At 47.4% G+C, this 25,354-nt stretch overlaps 1 protein-coding gene across 1 annotated transcript in view; it reads right to left on the bottom strand.

Annotated features, from left to right (window-relative positions):
- LOC141618193 (uncharacterized) overlaps window positions 1–25,354 on the bottom strand; it is a 128,885-nt gene that overhangs the window by 67,319 nt on the left and 36,212 nt on the right. The window contains exon 2 of the mRNA XM_074435301.1: window positions 7,536–7,810. Within this exon, the coding sequence (XP_074291402.1) occupies window positions 7,536–7,810 (275 nt within the window). The remainder of the gene's footprint in view (window positions 1–7,535; window positions 7,811–25,354) is intronic.

The following is a 25,354-nucleotide window of genomic DNA, read 5'->3' as shown; positions in this document are numbered from 1 at the left end:
CTGGAATTACACCCGGAACAATTGGCGCCGTCTGTGGGAAACACATACTAGAAGCTAGTCAAATCCCTTAAAAAAAAAAAACAAAACAAAAACCCACCCAGCAAGCTAAGAAGATGTCAAAGCAACAAGAAGTAATTGTGACCGACGAAACTGCATTCTATCAGGATGACACAGTCCATAATTCTGAGATTGGGCAGTCCCCCACCGGCCGAGTCATTCAACCGGCGTACGGGATGCCAATACTACCAGAAACACCGCTGCCTGCCGGCCACGTCACTGTCATGGGACATGTGGTCGATGCAGCCAAACTGAAGCTGTTCCTGGACCTGATGGGTAATACGCCGATCACCCCCGCCGCAACGACGGTGACGGCAGCACACCCGCAGGTGACCAGGGCCCATAAAGTGACTCCGATCAACTTGACCGGAGCAATACAAGGAGCTGAGCATGCAAGGACGCCGGCGGTGCCCGTGGTGTCAGTGGCAGACCAAAGTCCTTCCCCACCTCGCGGGAGGACAGCGTCGCCGCGGCAACAACGAGGCCACCCCCGAAGAAATGAAGAAAGAAGTCCGACTCTCCAAAGTCGGACAACAAGAAGCCCTTCCCGCCACGGGGAGAGAAGCCGGACTAGGACGGTGAGGAGCCGATCACCGCGTGTCATTCGGCACGTGGTCAGACAGCCCCTCAGTGCCTATGTCCTCGAAGTCTCCGTACCGACCAAACTGAAGCTGCCGCCCCTATCATACAAAGGGGACAGTGACCCAACCGACCACGTCGAGGCTTTCGAGTCTTACATGTCGGTATGGGAGCAGCCTGATGAGGTCTGGTGCCGAGTCTTCCCAACAACCCTTCATGGGATGGCCTAGAGTTGGTACATGGGGCTGCCTAATGATTCGGTATACTGCTATGCCGACCTAAGAGACAACTTCGTAGCCCAGTATTCTTGCTACAAGAGGAGGGCCGTGGAGACATCCGATCTCCTCACTATCCGACAGGTGGAAGACGAGTCCCTCCGGAGCTACGTGAAGAGATTCGACGCAAAAGCTCAGCAGATCCGTGAGCTAAACAGTGAATTGGCGGCCTTCGCACTGATGAAAGGCCTGCCGAAAGGCGAGCTCAAAAACGAGCTGATCAAGTGCGGGGACCTCAACCTGGACTCCGCCAGAAGGATGGCCGACCAAGCCATAAAGGTGGAGGACTACGACAAGACCTGGTTAGGCCACAGCGAAGCTGGGCACCCAGAGAGGAGGAGCCGCCGAGACAACGAAGATGAAGGTCGCCGTGACAATAATCGGTCACGGCCTGAAAAATCTAACAGGAAACAGAGCTCGGCGGGCGCCGGGGGGAGTTCGGGACCATACACCCAGAAGCGGTACCACGGTCTCACCCCCCTGGTCAAATCACCGGCCGAGGTCTTTGCCCTGAGCAAGAGTGAAGGGCAGAAATGGCCAAGACCCCCCAAGACGAGGGCGGAGGGCGACGCAAGCCAATTCTGCGATTACCACGGTCAGCCCGGCCATAAAACTTACGACTGTCGGCATCTGAAGAACGCCATCGAGGAGCTGATCCGGAAGGGGGCCCTCAACAAATACGTAGCTGGGAACCCAGAATCCAGCTCTGACGGGGCGAACAGGAAATCCGTATTCCAGAGAATGGGAGTGATCCAGGTTGTAATCGGAGGAAACGAGAACGGCGGGTCGGCTAATGGGCACAAACGGCACCTAAATGAGCTTTACCAAGCCATTAACTTTGTGCCCACCACAGCGATCCCCGCTCATACCGTCCCCGATATAACCATCGGTAAGAAGGACTACGAAGGAGTCGTAGCCCCGCACAGCGACCCGTTGGTAGTCCACCTAGACATAGCCAACCACTTGGTCAAGAGGTGCCTAATTGATACAGGCGCCTATACAAACATCATGTTCAGGGAATGCTTTCTCAATCTCGGTCTGAAGATTGAGGACCTGAGCCCCTGCACCAACCCACTGTACAGCTTCTCCGGGGCCGGCCTGGTACCCCTGGGGTCTATTAGACTGCCGGTGATGTTTGGCCAAGCCGATGCGGCCAAGAATGTTTTTTCTGAGTTCGTGGTCATTGACGGTTCGTCCGCCTACAACGTCCTCATAGGTCGAGTCACCTTGAGTGAGGCCGATGCTGTGATGTCCATCCGGGCCCTGACATTGATGTATGTCTCGGACCGGGGGGAAGCGCAAAAGCTCGTCTCAAAGGACGAAAGAGACGAAACTGTCAATGTCCAAATATCTGCCAGAGGGTGTAACATGCAATCCCTCAAAGTGGCGAAGAAATCAGAGAAGGGGAAGAGCCCATCCTTACGACAGGAGGGTGATCCGATGAGCACCAACAACGTCAGCATGGTCGAGGGGGCCGAGACCGAACAAGTAGAAATTGACCCAGGGCGCACCGTAACTGTCGGTGTCGGTCTGGAGCCAAAGTTCAGAGCCGACCTCCTAGACCTGCTGAGAGAGAACAAAGACGTCTTCGCGTACTCAGCCGCCGAGATGCTAGGCGTGAGCCGAGAGGTGATCGTTCACAAGCTGAACGTACTCTCCAACGCTCGCCCTGTCAAGCAGAAGATGAGGAACTCCTCGGCCGAGAAAGATGAGGCCATCAAGGCCGAGGTAGACAAACTATTAGAGGCGGGCTTTATCATGCCTTGTACTTACCCTGAGTGGCTAGCAAACGTTGTAATGGTAAAGAAGTCATCAGGGGGGTGGAGAATGTGTGTTGATTTTACAAATCTTAATAAAGCATGCCCTAAATATTGCTATCCCTTGCCTTGAATAGATAGCCTAATAGACGCAACGGCAGGCTACACTATGCTGAGCCTGCTCGACGCCTTTTCAGGGTACCATTAGGTATTCATGGCCGAAGAAGACCAGCCTAAGTGCGCATTCATCACCATACACGGCACATACATGTATAAAATAATGCCGTTCGGTTTGAAAAACGCTGGCGCAACTTACACTAAGCTGGTGGACAAAGTGTTTCAAGATCAAATAGGGCGAAACATCGAGGCTTACGTCGATGATGCTATTGTAAAAAACAAGTCTGACAGCGAGCACTTGGCCGACTTGAGCGAAACATTTTGTTCACTTAGAAAATACAAGATGAAACTTAACCCAATGAAATGCAACTTCGGTGTCCGTGCAGGTAAGTTCCTCGGCGTGCTTGTCAGCGCCAGGGGAATTGATGCCAATCCAGAGAAAATCCAAGCAATACTGGACCTACCGGAGCCGAGGAATCGAAAAGAGGTTATGATGTTGACTGGGAGGATGGCGGCTCTTGCCCGTTTCATCTCTCGGTCAGCCGACAAGAGTACCCCATTCTTCAAAGTGTTGAAGGGGAATAAAGACTTGGTGGGGGAGGAATGAGCACGGCTTTCGAGCGCAATCGAAAGCTCATCTTCAAACTCTCCCAACCCCCGTCCCGTGCCGATCTTTGGGGAGACGCTATATCTATACATAGCAGTTACCTCGGCCACGGTCTGTGCCGTTATCATCAGAGAAGAAGACAAACAGCAACACCCAATCTACTTTGTCAGCCATACACTGTTTCCTGCCGAAAGAAATTACCCACTGATTGAAAAAGCAGCCTTTGCTGTCGTCGTTGCCGCAAGGAAACTGAAACCTTACTTCGACGCACATCCCGTGACGGTCTTAACCGACCAACCATTGGAGAAAGCATTGGAAAAATTTGAACAATCTGGCAGGCTCATCAAATGGGCAGTAGAGCTATCCGGCTTCGGCATTCAATACAAGCCGAGGCCCTCGATAATGGGGCAGGAACTTGCAGACTTTCTGGCCGAGTGCACATATCAAGAAGAACCAAACCCCGAAGTTTGGGAAGTATACACCGACGGGTCCTCCACGGCGAACAGCTCAGGAGCCGGCATCCTAATCATCAGCCCAAACGGGGACGAGTTTGAGTATGCCTTGAAGTTTACCTTCTCGGCCTCAAACAACGAATCCGAATACGAGGCGGTGATAACTGGAGTCGAGCTAGCTAGAGCTGCCGGAGCGGAACACATTGTGTTGAAGACAGACTCACTATTGGTGACTAACCAAATCAGAGGAGAGTATGAGGCTCGAGACGACGGGATGGTAAGATACCTGGAAAGGGTAAAAGCTGACACCGCTAAATTGAAATCTTTCCAAATCCAATGCGTCCCCAGGTCTGAGAACAACCGAGCCGACGCTCTCTCAAAACTTGCCAGTTCAAGCATCAAGAATGTCAGCCGGACCGTGCTGGTGGATATCAGGAATGCTAAAAGCATCACTGAGACCGTCGGCATGGTGGGCGACATAGAAGCCGAGACGACGTGGATGACTCCGATAATGAAATTCAAACTTACAAATGAGTTACCGGAGGACCGCAGTCTCTCCCAGAAGATAAGAAGGATCGCCGCAAGGTACTTGGTGTTTGAAGGAGAATTGTATAGAAGGTCCGTAATAAGGCCACTTCTGAAATGTGTCGGCCCAACCGACGCAGCTCATCTTGACAGAGATTCACGAAGGCATCTGTGGACATCACATGGGGCAAGAACACTAGCCCACAAAGCTCTCCGAGCCGGCTACTTCTGGCCTACCATGCTTGAGGATTCCGGAGCTAAGACCAAGAAGTGTAAAAATTGTCAGATGCATGCTCCGGTGATACACGCACCTTCCCGAGACTTACAACCAGTACTTAGCCCCCTACCATTTGCACAATGGGGGATGGATTTATTAGGGCCATTTCCGACGGCCTCCGGAGGAAGGAAGTACCTAATCGTCGCCGTTGATTACTTCACCAAATGGGTCGAAGCTGTCGCGGTACCTGTCAAGACCACGGCGGCCGTAAGAAAGGTAATCTGGGAGAACATCATAACTCGTTTTCGGTTACCCCAAGTCATGGTATTTGACCACGGCCGAGAGTTTTGGAGTGACATGGTGATGAACTGGCTAGAAGAGCTCGGTATCAAGTTTGCATACTCCTCCGTCTGCCACCCTCAGAGCAACGGGCAGGCGGAGGCAGCTAATAAAACGATCCTAAACGGGCTAAAGAAGAAGGTTGAAGATCTAAAGGGAAGGTGGGCTGATGAACTACCCGGCGTCCTGTGGTCCCTTAGAACCACGGAGAAAGAAGCAACGGGATACAGTCCATTCCACCTTGTCTTTGGGTCTGAAGTCGTCCTACCAATTGAAGCATCGGTGCCGACGTTCAGAACGCAAACCTTTAACCCAGTCGAAAATAAGGAAGGCCTGAAAGCCTCCCTAGACCTGGTCGAAGAAAGTCGAGACACGGCACGGCTCAACTTAGCCGTTTACCAAAACAGAATGAGAAGAGCCTACAACCGAAGGGTCCACAAAAGGGACTTAAGAGTAGGAGATCTAGTCCTAAGAAAGTCGGCCGCCACCAACAAAGGAAACATCCATGGCAAAATGACGGCCAACTGGGAAGGACCCTACAAAGTGGTTGAGGAAATGAGGCCGGGTACATACCGGCTGACAGACATGGAGGGAGTGCCTCTAATGAGCCACTGGAACACCGACAATCTTAGAAAATACTTCGTATAGCGGCGGAGGTGTCCGAGACCGTTGTGGGCACCCCAACGCTTGATTATATCTAATGAAGAATGTTCCAAGTTTTCTATCAAAATGAAGTGTCCCTCCCATAGTCATATCAAGATGTTTGCAACAGCAGTCAAAACGTAAACTCGATCACCTCGGCCAAAGCCGGGGGTGACGAGGGAAACGCGACTTGCCCCACAGCAGTTGATCCAACATGCTTAGGAACATATAATTACGGTTGAGAAACGCAAATCGGACGCCTCGGCCAGGCCGAGAGTGAAAGAGGAAGCAATCAACACGTTTACAGATACGAACGCTGTCGCGCCGTAACCCCGATTGCCTCGGCCAGACCGAGAGTGACGGGGACACAATGACCGATACGCTAACATGTTCACAACGGCGGTTGGGAAACGCAAATCTGACCGCCTCGGGCGGTGGAGGAAGCGACAGACACGCCAACATGTTTAAAAACGTTAAGTACTGATTGAGATACGCATTCTAACCGCTCGGCCAAAGCCGAAGTAGAAACGAAAAAGCGCTCAATTAATAACGAAAGAAGACAACTCAGATGAAAATGAGATAAAGACCTCGGCCAAGCCGGAGGCAAAATAAACAAACTCTTATTAAAAATGTTTACAGGTAATACAAGAAAGAAGTCGACGGCCGTCCCCATAGGGATAGCCTAAACACTACCTACCAAAGTTTACAAAAAAGAAGGAACAACAAAAGGGTACAGACATAAGACATGAAGTGCCAAAAGATGGCGGGGAGGAAAGGCTTAATAATTGGCCCCGAACAGTGGCTATCCGAGATGCCGGTGAACTCGGTGACGACCGCCCGTCTCCCTATGCTCATTCTTTGCTGCCACCGCGACCGGCGACATCGCAAAGATCATCTTTTGGTGGGCGACCCGGAAGCCGACTTGCGGCCTCGGCTTCACCTTTGCCTTCTCGCTTCCTCCCCGGCCGCCTTCACCTTTTCAAAGATGGGCGCCTTCTGCAGCCTCCTCGGTGGCCCTCTTCGCCTCTGCCTCCTCCGCATGACCTTTGCCTCCGCAGCCGCCACCTTATCATCAAGCAATTGTTCAAATTTTTGCCACGGAAAGAGCCGTCAGAAAGAGCTCTGATTACTTCCCGACACTTCTTCGGCCTGGTCCCGGTATTGGGCGCACATGTTAGGGATGACGTCGGTTTGAAGCGTCTCAATGTCCTTCTCCCTGCGGTCGAGGATGGCCCTCGTGTTCCGTGCGCCTTCGACCGAGCTAGATACGAGACTTCCATTCTTCCCTCTTCTTAACGGTGAAGTCGAAAGCAGGCCGAAGCTTGGCCGCTCCTCCCCCTTAGCGGCGTCGGCCCTCGCGACCTCGGCCTTGGCCCTCTCGGCTAGGGACCGCCTTGTCGCCTTCCTCCCTAAGCTTTCGCTCGCAAGGAGGCCTTTCTTAGCACACGGAAGTTCTTCGCCGACTCTTCGGCCTCCTTCTTAGAGGCGGCGAGCTCGAGCCCAAGCCGTTCAAGCGCGGGCGGCCGGCCATGACCTTTTCTTGCTCCAGAATGTGAGCACCGGCCACGTCATCCCACTTCGCCAGCATCTTCCTAATCTGGGCGGGGGAAGGCTTCGGGGAGGAGGAGACGACGACGGCATTCTTATCACCCGTCTCCACAGGCCGCTTCTCAGAGGGACCAGTAGACGGCGGCGGTTGATCTATAAAAAATTCGGACAAAGCATCTATGTCAACATTCATTGACATGCCAGAGAGCCTGTCATCAGGAACGCCTAATGAACCAGCTAAATCTGAGCCACTAGTTAGATCTGTACCAGGCTTGGCCTTCTTGGTGAGAGGACCCATTTCTTTGCCGGCCTCATTAGCGATGATGGCAAGGCGTGTGACGCTGTCTCTTTTCTCTTATGTAAAAGAGGAGATTCCTCTGCAACGGTGACCTCCTCATCGGTAATATCGACGACCACCACCTTCTCCTTTTGGACTGCAGGGATTGAAGGTGGAACTGAAGTTGACGCCGTCGACGCCGTAGACGTTGCTTTTGGCTTTCGGCGCGGCACGTGACCGTCGATCTTCCTCTGAGCCGCCCCCGCATCCAAAACCTTCAACTGTTGATCCATAAGGTCGTTTGGGGCCGGTCTGCGATCACGTGTCGCGGCCTTAGGATGCAAGTCAACAACTTTCCCGTCCTTGTCAAGTCCCAACCTCTCGAGGACGTCAACAGACAGTTCCGGGCCAAAGCGGTCTGCAAAGGAAACGAAGCAAGAGTTAAGTAAAAGAAATAAATCAAAGTTCAAAAACAGAAACATTAAAAGCAGAGATGGGCCTCACACCGACCCCACTCACCCCGTTCGAGGGCCGGTATGAGGCCGACGTGGTAGAGCAGCTCATCCTGAAGAATGATCTGCGTCGGGGGCATCCAACCCTTCGGCGTCCCATCCTTCTCAGCCTCAAACAGCTTCATTGCCCGCCTTTCGTCCTCATTAAGATGGACCCTAAAGGCGTTCATCTTAAGCTTATTCCGGGAGACATATTTCTCACGCTCCCCCCGACTCTCACACCGCAAATTGACACGGTGCTGGAAGGACCGGGGCAGTGGATAATCCTCCGGAACCTCGACGTACACCCACAGCGCCTTCCAGTCCTTGCAGGAAGTAAGCTTAGAGACGGTGATATAACCCGGCTCTGTCTGCACGCTGTACCACCCCGTGCCACCGGGGGTTGACGGCCGAAGATGATGAAGCCGGCGGAACAAGTTAACCGTTGGGGCCTCCTTTTTAAAGAGACAGAGCCACACAAAGCCAACTATATATAGTCCTAATGGCCAACGGATGCAGTTGAGCCACGGCGACGTTCATTGCTTTAATTATGGCAGCAACGTATGCATTCGTAGGAAACCGAGCCCATACTCCAGTGTCCGATGTATACGCCGATACAACCCGGGGGAGGACAACATACCGCTTGACCCTCCTTAGGGATAACCATTTTATATTCCCTGCCGAAGGAGTAATGATCCTCGAAAAGATCAGAACCGGAGCAACTGGCGAACTTGTTTGTCCAAGCACGATCGGGGATCGATCTTACAGCGCGCCGCGATCCAAGAGATGCGGCCTCTCCTCATCGGAATGAGTCCTTTCCACATCATCATCATCGTCAGCATCATCACCATCATCATCCGAGAAATCCTCCAAATACGATCGTCAACCTCGGGAGAAGGAGACCTAGGGCCCCGGACCTTATCGGGATGGCGGCGATGCCTCCTCTTCATCAAGACGCGATGGGGAGCCCCGTACGCAGATTACTAGGTCCCAGCATCGCGAAGACATGACAACGAATATTTAACAAGAAAAAAAGATTGAAGAATTTGTTTGATTACCTTGGAAGGAAATGTTACACCGAGTAACGCTTCGAGAAATTAGAAGAGAAAGGAACTCTGCGAAAGAAAAACTAAACGAGAGAAATTTTTGAGAAAATAAAATTTGGAAGGCCAAAATGAGGGGGTAACCGCCCTATTTATAGAGCAAAGCCCACTCAATCCGACCAATCAGAGCAAAGCCCATGAGGCGTCAACCAATCAACGCCGAGCCACGTGTCAAGCATGCAGCCATGGAATGTCAATCGACAAACAGTTACAAAACTTCTTCAACACGCTCCTTAACAGAATGCCAATCGATGTATCTTCTTCAAACACGATCCTTGGTATCTACTTGCCAAACGGCCCGCTCAACCGAGCTTGGCAAAGACCGGGCCGGGGCAATCAAAAGCACACGGCACTCACAACCTCGGTCTCGGTCAGCGCCATTTTCTTTTCCACATTTGATGCCCTTTACACATCCATGTGGAGGGGGGATACGGTACGGCCTAAGCAGAACCAAGCCGAGGAAGAAGAAGGCGGGGCAGAATATATATGCCCCATGCGTAGAATACGCTCAACACTCATCGAAGGTCCATACCACGACATAGACTACGCTGGGGGCAAATTGATGGGACATATTCTACACTCGCTGACCGAGTCAACATATTGAGCAAGGTCAAAGATATCCACAGCAAGTCAACGTCTTAGACAGCCTAACCGACGCAGCCTGTCGGCCTGTCACTTGGGTCTCGGCCAGGCAACTAGCCAGCCGGGATACACATCCGCATACTCACATCTAAGACCCCTCGGCATGGAGTCAACAGGGCCCGCCGGCCTGCCATGGGTCCCTCGGCCGAGGGTAGAACTGTATTTCCACCTGCTCTGCCACTTGGCCACTTGGCCACTACGTGACAAAAGGTGAAAGTCTATAAATACTCCTCAAACCTCATTGAGGAAAGGATCAGAAAATAAGCTAATAATCCACAATTAATCTGGTATAAACTCCCTTATCTCTCTACAATATACTTTGCCAAGTAACACACAACTTAATCCCTTTAAGTTTACTGACTTGAGCGTCGGAGTGAGTTCGCTCGGTACCAAGCCGAGCCCTCAGTTTGTTCATTGTTTCAGGAGAGGCCGAAAGGAAGAGTCAAGCAAAGTCATCGTTCTACAAGCTTACGTGGTAACAAATCTGCTCTGGAATTACACCCGGAACAATAAGTTTTAAATATATTACATTAAATTGGAGAAATGATTCCCCGAAAAAGAAAAAATAGAAAGAACTATGTAAGTGTGCTAAAATGACGAAAATGCTGATATTTCCTCGAAATGCGCATCCGCAAAATTAGGAAACACGAAATATGGCAATTTTGACGTGTTTACCAAAACAATAACCCGTAGGAATAGGAAATTATTCGTTAAAGGATTTAGGAAAGATCCAATGCGGAAATTCACAGAAACAAAGCTGAGGAAGAGGCTCAGCAGGGGCTGCGTCCCTTTGAAGAGGCGCAGCAGGTGCTGCGCCTGTTCCCAAGTGTATCTGTTCTGGCGGATTTTTGGAAACAGATTTTAGTATAAATAGAGATGTCGATGGAGGTTTTATTCACACAATTCTTCCGTCTCTTCTTCATCTTATTACATAAAATTCTCAATATAATCACTCATCATGAATACTTTGGTGATTCGTCTAAAAGAGTGGACCAACGAGTTTTCCAACATGGAGAAGCATGATATGGGTGCTTATAATCTCGGATCTTTGTTGAGTTTGAAGCTTATCAAGGTTGTCAAACCATTCCTAGATGTTTGTCTTGATTATTGGGACCCGAATTATCATGTTTTTGCGTTCCCCGGAGGTGACATTTGTCCATTTCCTGAAGAAATTGCTGTGATTGGTGGGTGGAACCCAGAACACTTGCCTGCTATTCCTTCTACTTCACAAGGGTATAAGAACAAATTTAGAGATTTGCTTGGATTGTCTAGAATTGAGGTGGACCGTCTAGTGACCTCGAAAGGAGTGCGGATGTTGGACTTTATCGACCAATTCATTAACAAGGCCGACCCCACCGTTTCTTATGTTGCCAGGCGAAGGGCATTTGGGTTTTGCTTGTTGCATGTATATGTCCTTCAAGGGCATGTTGACGAAGACTTGAGAGGTGATCCCCGTCTCCTGGGCCTAGTTGAGCAAATGGAGCTGCGCAGGAGCCCAACTTGTTTATGTTTAGGAGAGATCCTATTGGGCTTGGATAATAGGAGAGCCAATCGCGACCTACCGTATTTGGGAAGTCCCATTATTTTGCAGGTAAAAGGACACTTTTTTTTCTTTCTTTTTTTGTTTCCTTTTTTTTTCGTTTTTTTTTTTGATGTCTAACACCCGCTTTTGGTAGGTCTGGCTTATGGAGCGCCTTCGATTGATCGAGCCCCCAGTTCATGTTCCTTCTTATCATGCTCATTCGATTGCAATGAGGACTAGGCTTTACATGGTGAACTTCACTCGGGTCTGCAATTACTGGGAAAACAAACTAAAGAGTGATGATGGCCCTTTGATTAGATGGGTTGTACCATGGTGGCATCTCAAATTTGTCACTGGAGTATCTTCCTTGGATCCTACCCGATCTGTGCGCATTCCTGGCTTGGAATTCATGTTATGCATCTTCCCGGAGAGGTTGATGAGACAAGTTGGAATGAAGCAGATGATCCCGAAGCTTGACACTGTACCACAGACTGCCGTGGCGCTTTACTACTGAGAGTCGAAGGGAGTGGGCCATTAAATGGGCTCAAAGAAATGTGTGGTTTACGAACTCTTCTGTTAGTGCCTTATGGGTGTCGGACTCCTATCTGCGGTGGAGGAAAGCTACTACTCCAGAGGAGTGTGAGAGATTGAGGAAGCGCGAGCCCGTTGACTACAAGGTGCGCGAGGTGGAAAAGGAGAAAGAGAAGCATCTGACTGAGGGAGAGGAAGAAGCCGGGTTTCGAGTTGTTCATCCTTCGAAGAATTCGAAGACCTCTCCTGTCGTGGACAAAGTGGTTGACAAGAATGGTAAGGCTAGGCCTCGAGGAAGACCGTTGGTGATTAGGTCCGAAGTGACGCAAGAGCGCCCGACTCGAGGTCGTGACAAGAAGTATGACAAAAATGACAAGGGCAAAGGAAAGATGGAGGAATAGCCCATGTCTTTATTATTATTATTTATTATTATTATTATTGTAATAAGAAGGTGGGGTTTTTAGAATCCTAGCTTATTTTTATTTTTACTTGGCATTATTATTATGTAACGTATTATTATTAGAAATGAATAAAAGAGATTAATTGGTTATGCAACCGTTGTGACTTTCCATTTATTATTCTTATCGAATTCCAAATGCAATTGCAGATGTCCTTTTATTTACATTTTGAAATTAATGGGTTGTATCCTGTGAAGGATTGCCTACGTATTCATTTAAAATTTAATCAAACCCTTGCGCGTAGTTCGAGTAAATGTAAAAGAATAATTGTTCTGAGCAAGAGCTTGTAAGGAACTTAGAAGATAAGCATGAGCTTTTTACTTACTCTTAAGGTGCAAATTTAGTTTATTTGATGATATGAGGATGACAAATTGTCAAAATGCAAGAGTAGAGTGACATTGGCTTATTTCAGCTTGGCCAGGGGCCGTTTATTTAGTGCCACAAGAGCGACACGTGAGGTTACGCGAGGCGCGTTTTTGTTCCTATTCTAGGCATAATACCGTTTTAGTTGGTCAAGGTTTGTCGGGTTGGCAAATTCATTCCCATCTAGGTCTGTAATTCTAACCGCACCCCCTTGAAGTATGGACATGGCTAGAAATGGCCCGGCCCAATTAGGTTCGAATTTTCCCCGTGGATCGACAGGTAAAAGAGCTCTAACCGACTTGAGTACTAGGTCTCCTTCCTTGATGTTCCTTGGCTTGACCCTTTTGTTGAAGGCTCGTTTGATACGTGCTTGATAGGTTTGGACATTGTACAATGCGCGTAGCCTACGTTCATCCAAGAGGATGAGTTCTTCATATCAATCCCTCTTCCAACCGTCTTCCGGGATTTGACTTTCGAGTAAGATACGTAAGGATGGTATTTCTAACTCGACTGGCTGTACAACTTCCATGCCATAGGTCAAATAGAAAGGGGTGGCCCCAGTGGGCGTCCTAACTGATGTGCAATATTCCCATAAAGCAAAGGGTATTTTGCTTGGCCAATCTCGATAGTTGTCAATCATTTTCTTGAGAATTGTGACAACGTTCTTGTTTGCCGCCTCTACCGCGCCGTTAGTCTGTGGTCTATATGGCGAACAGTGGTGATGCCTAATTTTGTACTTGGATAGCAATTGCTCAGTTTTAGCTTGGAAATGTGATCCATTATCACTAATGATCTCATGTGGGCAACCGTATCGACAGATGATGTTGTTCTGTATGAACTTTGCCACGTTTTTAGCTGTGAGACTAGTGTAGGAAGCCGCTTTTACCCATTTGGTGAAATAGTCGATTGCCACTAGGATGAAACAATGACCTCCAGTTCCAGCTGAGGTTATCTTCCCGATTATGTCAATTCCCCAGGCAGAAAATGGCCAAGGAGATGTCATTGTATAGATCAATGAAGGAGGGACATGCTGTACATTCCCGAAGATTTGGCAATTGTGACAATGCCTTACGTATTTGATGCAATCGGATTCCATTGGGGTCCAATAGTACCCCAAACGTGTGATTTTCTTTGCCATCATGGGCCCACTCATGTGAGGACCGCATTCTCCATCGTGAACTTCTTCCATTACTTTACGCGCCTGTGAATGATCAAGGCAACGTAGGATTACACCAAGAGGTGTTCTTTTGTATAGTTCTCCTTGCATGAGAACGTATTGGGAAGCTAGTAGACGTATAGCACGTTGTCCCCTTTTGTCCATATCTGGTGGATAGGTACCGTTGAGCTTGAAATTTAGGATTGCTTGAAACCAAGGCTCCTCTGTGACTTCCTCTTCGTCGGTGATTTGGTGGACATAAGCTGGCTCTGATCGTCGTTCGATACACAAAGGCATTTCCACCATGTCATCTGGCATATTAATCAAAGATGCGAGTTTTGCAAGAGCATCCGCAAATTGATTTTCTTCCCGAGGTAGGTGTAGATAGGTCACGTGATCAAAGAATTGGGCAACTTGGTCTATTCTGGCTTGATAAGGTGCTAAGCTTTCGCTTCGGATTTTCCAAGATCCCGTAACTTGATTGATGATCAGGGATGAATCCCCATGTACTCGGAGGTTTTTAATGCCTAAACTCACTGCCGCTTGTAGTCCAATGAGACAAGCTTCGTATTCTGCAGCATTATTTGTCACCTCGAAGTCGAGTTTGACAGAGATCGGTGTATGCTCGCCTTTAGGAGAAATGAGAAACACTCCTATTCCAAATCCTCTTAAGTTTGATGCTCCATTGAAGTAAAGGTCCCAGGAGTCTACATAAGTTTGGAGTATATCCTCGTCAGGAAATGACCAAGTATCTATTGTTTGTGCATCATTGATGGGATTTTCTGCAAAGAATTCGGCAACGGCGCGCCCTTTTATAACTTTCAGGGGCACGTACTTGAGATCGAACTCTGAGAGCATCAAAGTCCATCTTGCTAATCGTCCGTTGAGGACGGGTTTCTCGAAGAGGTATTTGACTGGATCCATTTTGGAGTATATTTTGACGGAGTAGCTAAGTATGTAATGTCGTAGCTTCTTCGTTACCCACACAAGAGCGAGGCATGTCTTTTCAAGTTGTGAATATTTGCACTCGTACTCCAAGAACTTTTTACTAAGGTAGTAAATAGCCCTTTCTTTCTTTCCTACGGTTTGGGCTAGCATGGCGCCCATAGTCTTTTTACGATCCTTTGTGAGATACGTACCAAGAGGTTGATCTCGTTGAGGTGGCATGAGCACGGGTGGTTTAGCTAATATCTCCTTGATTCGGTCAAATGCCTTCTCGACACCATCATCCCACATGGTGTGATCTGTTTTCTTTAGCTTCTTGAAGATAGGTTCACAAATCATGGTGAGTTTCGATATGAATCGACTTATGTATTGTACTTTACCCAGGAATCCTCTGACTTCTTTTTCTGTTTGAGGTTGTGGCATTTCGATCAGAGCCTTGATTGTAGAAGGGTCTATTTCTATACCTCATTGGCTTACGACGTATCCCAGGAGTTTGCCAGATTTTACTCCGAATGTGAACTTCTGAGGATTGAGCCTCATGTTGTACTTTCGTAACCTCAAGAAGAATTTGCAAAGGTTCACAATATGCCCTTCTCTATCCTTGGACTTGACGATCATGTCGTCTACATATACCTCAACTTCTTTATGCATCATATCATATAGGAGTGTGGTCGCGGTGCGTTGATATGTAGCTCCTGCATTGATTAACCCAAACGGCATAACCTTGTAGAAATAGGTTCCCCATTGAGTGACAAAGGCGGTCTTATGCATGTCTTCTATGGCCATTTTGATTTGGTTATAGCCTGCGTACCCATCCATGAAGGATAGTAACGCGTTGTCTGCGGTATTGTCCACCAATATGTCGATATGTGGTAGAGGAAAGTCATCTTTAGGACTTGCTTTTTTTTAAGTCTCTAAAATCAACACAAACACGGATTCACCCATCCTTTTTGGGTACAGGTACTATGTTGGCTACCCAGTCAGAGTACTTGGAAACTTTGATGAATCCAGCTTTGAATTGTTTATCGACTTCTTCCTTGATCTTGAGAGCCCATTCTGTCCTCATTCGACGAAGCTTCTGTTTTACGGGCTTGAAACCTGGCTTGATTGGGATTCTGTGTTCAGCGATATCCCTGTCGATCCCTGGCATGTCTTTGTAAGACCAAGAGAAAACGTCTTTGAACTCGTTTAGGAGGTCTATGAAACTGGCCCTCTCGATGGGGCTCAAGGTAGTCCCTATCCTAAGTTCTTGGGGTTCTAGTTCGGTTCCTACATTGATGGGTTCGGTGTTCTCTATTACTGGTCCCCCTTCCCCCTCTTGTAGTATTTCTTTGGCTATGTAAGGAGGTATCTCAATTGAGTCTGGGTTTGGGTCATCCTCAGTATCATCATAAACATAATTGCACTCAAGATAACACAAAGAGTAAGCAGAACCTGATTTATTCATATTAAAGTTTGATAAAAGTTGAAACAAAGAAGCCATCTGATCTGTGGTCAGTGGCGGTAAAGGGACAGTTGTTGGGACATTTCCTGAACTACACTTGATATTTGAGACTAAGCTAGGAGAAACAAAAGGAATGGGGATGACGACAGAAGGAGACTCCTTAGTGACTTCTCTAGACTCTGACTCTGACTCCGACTCTGACTCCGACTCCGACTCTGACTCGAATTCATCGTCTTCTGGTTCTCCTTTGAACATCTCTCCTTCTCCAGTGGTGAGCTTGAAGAGTCTTCCTTGATTGTTGGTCCACTTGATTGACTTTCTCCATCCTTTCTGCTGATTCGCGTTTGTTTATGTGATTAACGCGGTAGGGTTGAAGTGGTCGTCTTGAAGTATCATAGTAATGATTTCATCCTGCGCGGCTCTAACAAATCGATATTCTCCAAACAATAGACTAACAGCTTGTTCGTCTAAGCAAGGTGCTTGACGAGCTTTGACGGTAGGAGCCTTTTCTGGAGGAATGAAGTAGCAATCGTGAAAGATCTCGATTCCGGCTAGCTTCCTTTCGAGATAGTGCCAAGGTTCGGGAAATCCGTGAAAGAGTTCTAAACTTCCCTCCTTAACAAAGTATCCATTTAGGGTAGGGAGATAGGGTCGCATTTGGACTCCTACGTACTTACGCTTTTGAACTTGAGCAAGCATCTCGAGAACTTCCTCTTTAGTGGGTTTGTATCCTAGCCCAAGTGGTATCCTTTTTGAGTTGCCTTCCTTGTATGGTGCGAAGGTGTTTCTTCGGATAGGGTTCAAAGGCATTCCAGGGAATTATCCCTGGGACTTGAGAATGTGGTTGACCACCAAGTTGGAATAGGGATCGTAGTATAGGGGTGCCAATTCACTTTCTATGACACTTATGCTTTGAAAGCCCCCAAGTTCATATACTGGATCCGCAAGGACTTTATTATTCGACTTCTTTTCGATTATCGCCTTAATGGGTGACGAAGTTATCATCACCACTTTGCCATTTAGTGGAATTTTGATCTTTTGGTGAAGAGTGGATGTTACTGCTTTGAAAGCGTGAATCCAAGGTCTTCCCAGAAGTATGTTGAGGGAAGCTTCGATGTCCACTATTTGGAAGTTAACCTTTCGCTCGATTGGCCCTGTGGCTATGGTTAGGTTAACGAGTCCTACGATCTTTCGTCGTGTTCCATCATATGCACGGACACCTTGATTGGTAGGGGTCTAATCCGACTATTTCATGCCTTGTTTGTATGCTGTTTTTGAGGGGTATGACGCTGACCGCGGAGCCATTATCAACTAAGGTAATTGGCACATTCTTCTTTAGACAAACGACGGTGATATAAAGAGCCAAGTTGTGACTAGCGCCAAAGGGTGGCAAATCTTCGTCTGAGAAAGTAATAGGATTACTTAGCTTCGGTGATTCTTGGAAGACCAAGTTCACTACATCGTCGGGTGTGGAGTTGTGTACTACATTTAGCTTGGCCAAAGCTTGCATTAAAGCTTGGCGATGTGGGAACGAGCTTGCTACTAATTGCCAGACTGAAAGAACAACCTTTGTCTTCTGTAATTGCTTGAGCAAATGATCAGTGGAGTCATCTTCGTTATCATTTGGTGTGACAACGTTGGTTGGACCATTTTGAGTAGTACTTTGATATGGGAGGCCCGAACGGGTTAGGTGGTCCACATCTTGGTCTTCACCATTTTGGACTATTTCCTTGACTAGGGAGTGTTCAATGAGATACTCGTCCTCATCATCATCGGACCATACTCCATTGATTGTAGCTAGCTCCCTCATTCTCATGATCTCGTCTTCTAGTCGTGTGATTTGGTCGACTAGTTTATCAACCACGGCGACTATTTCTTGCATAGTGGCATTTTGAGAAAAGATTAATGGCGCATGTTCTTTGGGTGTCGCATTGGGGTCATGTAAAGTTGTCACCACATTTTCTAATTCCCAAACTTGCCTATCCACACTTCTTGCCAATGCGATGAAGTCGGTGATGGTAGGGGAAATTGTAGAGTAGAACCCTTCATTCTCGATTGCGTGGATTTCATTTTCAACTGGAGAAATGAGGTGTGAATAATCTAAAGTAGATTCTTCACTTGTGATCACTAGATTCCAAGAGGATTCTGAGTGTTGTTGGGCTTACCTCCCGGCGGTATTGGTAGTCGACCATCCTCTATCATGTCTTGAAGCACATTTTTCAATTTGTAGTATTTTTCTGTGTCGTTCCCTTTACCCCTATGATATTCACAGTATGAGTTCTCGTCCCAGAATTTGGACTTCTTTTCAGGTTCGGGAGTAGGTCCTATGGGTTGGAGTTTGCCTTGTTTCATTAGCCTTTTTAGAGCATTGGAATATGTGTCCCCAAGATTTGTAACTTTCCTTGGTGGGGCACTCTTCTTGGATGGCTCGAGGAGGTTAACTTCATCGGTCTTGCTAGTGGAGCCGTAAGAACGACTTGTTGAGCCTTGATATCCTCGACCTACCGGTTTGGACAAGAGCCCTTTACGGATGTCATCTTCGATCCTTGTTCCTAGTACGGTTATGTCGGCGGAGGAGCGGGCCATGATCGAGCGTAGAGCGTTCGGCGCCCTGGTGCAGGCTTGGAGAGATATCACGAAGAGGAAGCTGCGGGCTAACCTCAGCCTGGTCCGCGCTTTCTTGGACCGATTCTGGGATACGACTTCCACTTTTCACATCCCTTTTGGTGAGGTGGGAGTCACGTTGGAGGACTACGGCATGATCTCTGGGCTACCGTGTGGGACCGAGGGGGTGGAGTGGCCGGAGACTGCCATGAGGGTGGACTCGGCCGAGGCTAGGAGGTTGATCGGTTGGAACTTGTCGCCGAAGGCTGTTACAGTGCCTGGTTTGGTGCCGAGTTCTTATGTCCGAGACTACTTTACCGGGAAGACCCCGGCGCTGGTGGTGATTGACGGGAGAGAGACGGCTCCTCCTCCCTGTACAGCTGAGCAGAGAGTCCGCTTGTGGCTCTGGTGGTTCCTGTCTTCAATCTACCTCGGAGACAAGGGAGAGAGGCTGTCGACGAAGCTTCTTCTCTACCTTTCTGACCTGAGCTCCCTGGGACGTTGGGACTGGGTCACTGCTGGCTTCGCGGTACTCATCCGCTTCATAAGGGCCATGGTTCATCCGGAGTTGATGGAGAAGGGGACTTCTCCTGGTGCTGTCGGTCCTGGACTACTGTTGGAGGTATGAACCTTCATTTGGACTAACAATCACTTCTTTTCCTTATCAAGTTACGAAAGATTGTTATTGACTATCTTGCTTCATAGGCATTGGTGTACTTCTACTTTCCGAGCCTCTCGCCCAAGAGGACGGAGCCGCTGGAGAAGGCCTACCCCGTTGTGGGGGATTGGGTGATGTGTCAGACGAGGAGCAAGCGCTCCTCTCACGGTGTCTACCAGCGGGACGTGAACGCTCTTCAGCTGGACAGCGTGAGCATCTCACTTATATTCGTTTTGCTTCTTTATTACTTTTTTACCGATCATAAGAATGATTTCTTTGTTTATCTTTTCCCAGTGGGTGCCCAGGCCTTGGGCAGAGTACGCTGGCGCGCCTCCTTTTGTGGCTGAGGTCCTTCGACCTAGGAGCTCGAGCCGGCTGCTGTTGAGGACGTCGATGGGTCCTGTGTGGTACTTGGGCAAGCGCTTGGCTCGTCAGTGCTCTCGGGATATTTTGACGGTTCCCATCGATCTTCCTAGGACGATGTTTAGGGAGCCTTCTAAGGCTGAGAGGGAGGCTGACTTGGCTGGCGTTGGTGGTGACGCCCTCCTTCTTCCTGGCGAGGACTACTCAGCGTTCCTCTACGGGAGGTTGGCGTACTGGCCGGTTGTGGTAAGTACTTTATCCTTCTTTATTTTTTCTGACTTTGAGAATACAATGAAAGATCATCGATTGCCGGGAATCTTTTGACTTTGCCGGAGGTCGAGGCGGTGGGCATCGAGCCCCCAGAGTACCCCGAGACCCTCGAGTACACTGACGCGACCGGGAGGACGACGATCTCCGAGCTGCGTGACTTTGACGTAGCTGTGACGGATGCTGGCCTAGACGACTGGCAGCATCTGATTCGGAGGGTGAGCCTCCAATTTGCATGGCTTTTTGTGTAAGAACACGTTTGATTGCATTTATCCAATTATTGAGAACCTCTTTTTTGAAAATGTAGGTTGCGCCATCCCGGTTTGTGGCGTTATGGAGGGTGACCAACCGGTTGAGAGCTACTGCCATCGAGGCACTTGTCGGCGGTCGAGGTCGTCAGGTATGAACCTTTTGTTTATGTCTTTTCTTCCTAATTTTGATTTTCCAACTTTTCTTGTAATTGCTTGAAATGATTGACATGTGACAATTTTCTTGCTTGCAGGGGAGGAGAGAGCTGGAGCGAGAGTTGGTCCAGTCTTGGGAGGAGACGGCTCGCTTGTTGAGGGAGCTCGAGGTTCGTGACGCCGAGGTTTCCGCTCTCGAGGCGAGAGTTGGGGAGTTAGAGGGCGACTGGCAGTAGCCTCGTTTTGTTGTTGTTTGTATCTTGCACATTTGTACATTTTAGGACCTACATTCTGGACATTTTGGATTTTGCTTGGGGCTCGAGCCCCCAGTTTGTTTGTACATTTCCTTTTTGACTATATATGACGGCCTGAGTGCCTTTGCTGCTGGGTTGTGTTGCTTGTACCTGCAGGTTAGGCTTGAACAGGTTTGGTAGATAACGGTTTACGCCGTCACGCTGCCGAAATTTACATAGAAATCACGCAAAACATACATTTGTATATACATATGGCCTAAATTAGCGCGAAACAAATGACCCAAAGGTGCTAAAAATGTATAAAAATGCAAAAATTTACCGGAAATGACCGGACGGTAGAGAGGGTTACCCCCTAAAAAAAAAGAAAAAAAGAAATCTATAAGTTAGAAATGTAGTATAGGACGGGAGCGAAATGATTAGCCAGAAAAGAAATAAATAAAAGAAATATAAGTTTTAAATAGATTACATTAAATTGGAGAAATGATTCCCCGAAAAAGAAAAAATAGAAAGAACTATGTAAGTGTGCTAAAATGACGAAAATGCTGATATTTCCTCGAAATGCGCATCCGCAAAATTAGGAAACACGAAATATGGCAATTTTGACGTGTTTACCAAAACAATAACCCGTAGGAATAGGAAATTATTCGTTAAAGGATTTAGGAAAGATCCAATGCGAAAATTCACAGAAACAAAGCTGAGGAAGAGGCGCAGCAGGGGCTGCGTCCCTTTGAAGAGGCGCAGCAGGTGCTGCGCCTGTTCCCAAGTGCATCTGTTATGGCGGATTTTTGGAAACAGATTTTAGTATAAATAGAGATGTCGATGGAGGTTTTATTCACACAATTCTTCCGTCTCTTCTTCATCTTATTACATAAAATTCTCAATATAATCACTCATCATGAATACTTTGGAGATTCGTCTAAAAGAGTGGACAAACGAGTTTTCCAACATGGAGAAGCATGATATGGGTGCTTATAATCTCGGATCTTTGTTGAGTTTGAAGCTTATCAAGGTTGTCAAACCATTCCTAGATGCTTGTCTTGATTATTGGGACCCGAATTATCATGTTTTTGCGTTCCCCGGAGGTGACATTTGTCCATTTCCTGAAGAAATTGCTGCGATTGGTGGGTGGGACCCAGAACACTTGCCTGCTATTCCTTCTACTTCACAAGGGTATAAGAACAAATTTAGAGATTTGCTTGGATTGTCTAGAATTGAGGTGGACCGTCTAGTGACCTCGAAAGGAGTGCGGATGTTGGACTTTATCGACCAATTCATTAACAAGGCCGACCCCACCGTTTCTTATGTTGCCAGGCGAAGGGCATTTGGGTTTTGCTTGTTGCATGTATATGTCCTTCAAGGGCATGTTGACGAAGACTTGAGAGGTGATCCCCGTCTTCTGGGCCTAGTTGAGCAAATGGAGCTGCGCAAGAGCCCAACTTGTTTATGTTTAGGAGAGATCCTATTGGGCTTGGATAATAGGAGAGCCAATCGCGACCTACCGTATTTGGGAAGTCCCATTATTTTGCAAGTAAAAGGACACTTTTTTTTTCTTCCTTTTTTTTGTTTCCTTTTTTGTTTCGTTTTTTTTTTTTGATGTCTAACACCCGCTTTTGGTAGGTCTGGCTTATGGAGCGCCTTCGATTGATCGAGCCCCCAGCTCATGTTCCTTCTTATCATGCTCATTCGATTGCAATGAGGACTAGGCTTTACATGGTGGACTTCACTCGGGTCTGCAATTACTGGGAAAACAAACTGAAGAGTGATGATGGCCCTTTGATTAGATGGGTTGTACCATGGTGGCATCTCAAATTTGTCACTGGAGTATCTTCCTTGGATCATACCCGATCTGTGCACATTCCTGGCTTGGAATTCATGGTATGCATCTTCCCGGAGAGGTTGATGAGACAAGTTGGAATGAAGCAGATGATCCCGAAGCTTGACACTGTACCACAGACTGTCGTGGCGCTTTACTACTGAGAGTCGAAGGGAGTGGGCCATTAAATGGGCTCAAAGAAATGTGTGGTTTATGAACTCTTCTGTTAGTGCCTTATGGGTGTCGGACTCCTATCTGCGGTGGAGGAAAGCTACTACTCCAGAGGAGCGTGAGAGATTGAGGAAGCGCGAGCCCGTTGACTACAAGGTGCGCGAGGTGGAAAAGGATAAAGAGAAGCATCTGACAGAGGGAGAGGAAGAAGCCGGGTTTCGAGTTGTTTATCCTTCGAAGAAACCGAAGACCTCTCCTGTCGTGGACAAAGTGGTTGACAAGAATGGTAAGGTTAGGCCTCGAGGAAGACCGTTGGTGATTAGGTCCAAAGTGGCGCAAGAGCGTCCGGCTCGAGGTCGTGACAAGAAGTATGACAAAAATGACAAGGGCAAAGGGAAGATGGAGGTATAGACCATGTCTTTATTATTATTATTATTTATTATTATTATTATTATTGTAATAAGAAGGTGGGGTTTTTAGAATACTAGCTTATTTTTATTTTTACTTGGCATTATTATTATGTAACGTATTATTATTAGAAATGAATAAAAGAGGTTAATTGGTTATGCAACCGTTGTGACTTTCCATTTATTATTCTTGTCGAATTCCAAATGCAATTGCAGATGTCCTTTTATTTACATTTTGAAATTAATGGGTTGTATCCTGTGAAGGATTGCCTACGTATTCATTTAAAATTTAATCAAACCCTTGCGCGTAGTTCGAGTAAATGTAAAAGAATAATTGTTCTGAGCAAGAGCTTGTAAGGAACTTAGAAGATAAGCATGAGCTTTTACTTACTCTTAAGGTGCAAATTTAGTTTATTTGATGATATGAGGATGACAAATTGTCAAAATGCAAGAGCAGAGTGACATTGGCTTATTTCAGCTTGGCCAGGGGCCGTTTATTTAGTGCCACAGGAGCGACACGTGAGGTTACGCGAGGCGCGTTTTTGTTCCTATTCTAGGCATAATACCGTTTTAGTTGGTCAAGGTTTGTCGGGTTGGCAAATTCATTCCCATCTAGGTCTGTAATTCTAACCGCACCCCCTTGAAGTATGGACATGGCTAGAAATGGCCCGGCCCAATTAGGTTTGAATTTTCCCCGTGGATCGACAGGTAAAAGAGCTCTAACCGACTTGAGTACTAGGTCTCCTTCCTTGATGTTCCTTGGCTTGACCCTTTTGTTGAAGGCTCGTTTGATACGTGCTTGATAGGTTTGGACATTGTACAATGCGTGTAGCCTACGTTCATCCAAGAGGATGAGTTCTTCATATCTATCCCTCTTCCAATCGGCTTCCGGGATTTGACTTTCGAGTAAGATACGCAAGGATGGTATTTCTAACTCGACCGGGACATGCTTCCATGCCATAGGTCAAATAGAAAGGGGTGGCCCCAGTGGGCGTCCTAACTGATGTGCGATATCCCCATAAAGCAAAGGGTATTTTGCTTGGCCAATCTCGATAGTTGTCAATCATTTTCTTGAGAATTGTGACAACGTTCTTGTTTGCCACCTCTACCGCGCCGTTAGTCTGTGGTCTACATGGCGAACAGTGGTGATGCCTAATTTTTTACTTGGCTAGCAATTGCTCAGTTTCAGCTTGGAAATGTGATCCATTATCACTAATGATCTCATGTGGGCAACCGTATCGACAGATGATGTTGTTCTGTATGAACTTTGCCACGTTTTTAGCTGTGAGACTAGTGTAGGAAGCCGCTTCTACCCATTTGGTGAAATAGTCAATTACCACTAGGATGAAACAATGACCTCCAGTTCCGGCTGAGGTTATCTTCCCGATTATGTCAATTCCCCAGGCAGAAAATGGCCAAGGTAATGTCATTGTATAGATCAATGAAGGAGGGACATGCTGTACATTCCCGAAGATTTGGCAATTGTGACAATGCCTTACGTATTTGATGTAATCGGATTCCATTGTGGTCCAATAGTACCCCAAACGTGTGATTTTGTTTGCCATCATGGGCCCACTCATGTGAGGACCGCATTCTCCATCGTGAACTTCTTCCATTACTTTACGCGCCTGTGAATGATCAAGGCAACGTAGGATTACACCAAGAGGTGTTCTTTTGTATAGTTCTCCTTGCTTGAGAACGTATTGGGAAGCTAGTAGACGTATAGCACGTTGTCCCCTTTTGTCCATATCTGGTGGATAGGTACCGTTGAGCTTGAAATTTAGGATTGCTTGAAACCAAGGCTCCTCTGTGACTTCCTCTTCGTCGGTGATTTGGTGGGCATAAGCTGGCTCTGATCGTCGTTCGATACACAAAGGCATTTCCACCATGTCATCTGGCATATTAATCAAAGATGCGAGTTTTGCAAGACCATCCGCAAATTGATTTTCTTCCCGAGGTAGGTGTAGATAGGTCACGTGATCAAAGAATTGGGCAACTTGGTCTATTCTGGCTTGATAAGGTGCTAAGCTTTCGCTTCCGATTTTCCAAGATCTCGTAACTTGATTGATGATCAGGGATAAATCCCCATGTACTCGGAGGTTTTTAATGCCTAAACTCACTGCCGCTTGTAGTCCAATGAGACAAGCTTCGTATTCTGCAGCATTATTTGTCACCTCGAAGTTGAGTTTGACAGAGATCGGTGTATGCTCGCCTTCAGGAGAAATGAGAAACACTCTTATTCCAAATCCTCTTAAGTTTGATGCTCCATCGAAGTAAAGGTCCCAGGAGTCTACATAAGTTTGGAGTATATCCTCGTCTGGAAATGACCAAGTATCTATTGTTTGTGCATCATTGATGGGATTTTC

The sequence above is a fragment of the Silene latifolia genome, chromosome X (assembly GCF_048544455.1).
Source record: "Silene latifolia isolate original U9 population chromosome X, ASM4854445v1, whole genome shotgun sequence".
In the NCBI taxonomy this organism is placed as follows: Eukaryota; Viridiplantae; Streptophyta; class Magnoliopsida; order Caryophyllales; family Caryophyllaceae; genus Silene; species Silene latifolia.
This window is presented reverse-complemented; position numbering and strand designations above follow the sequence as displayed.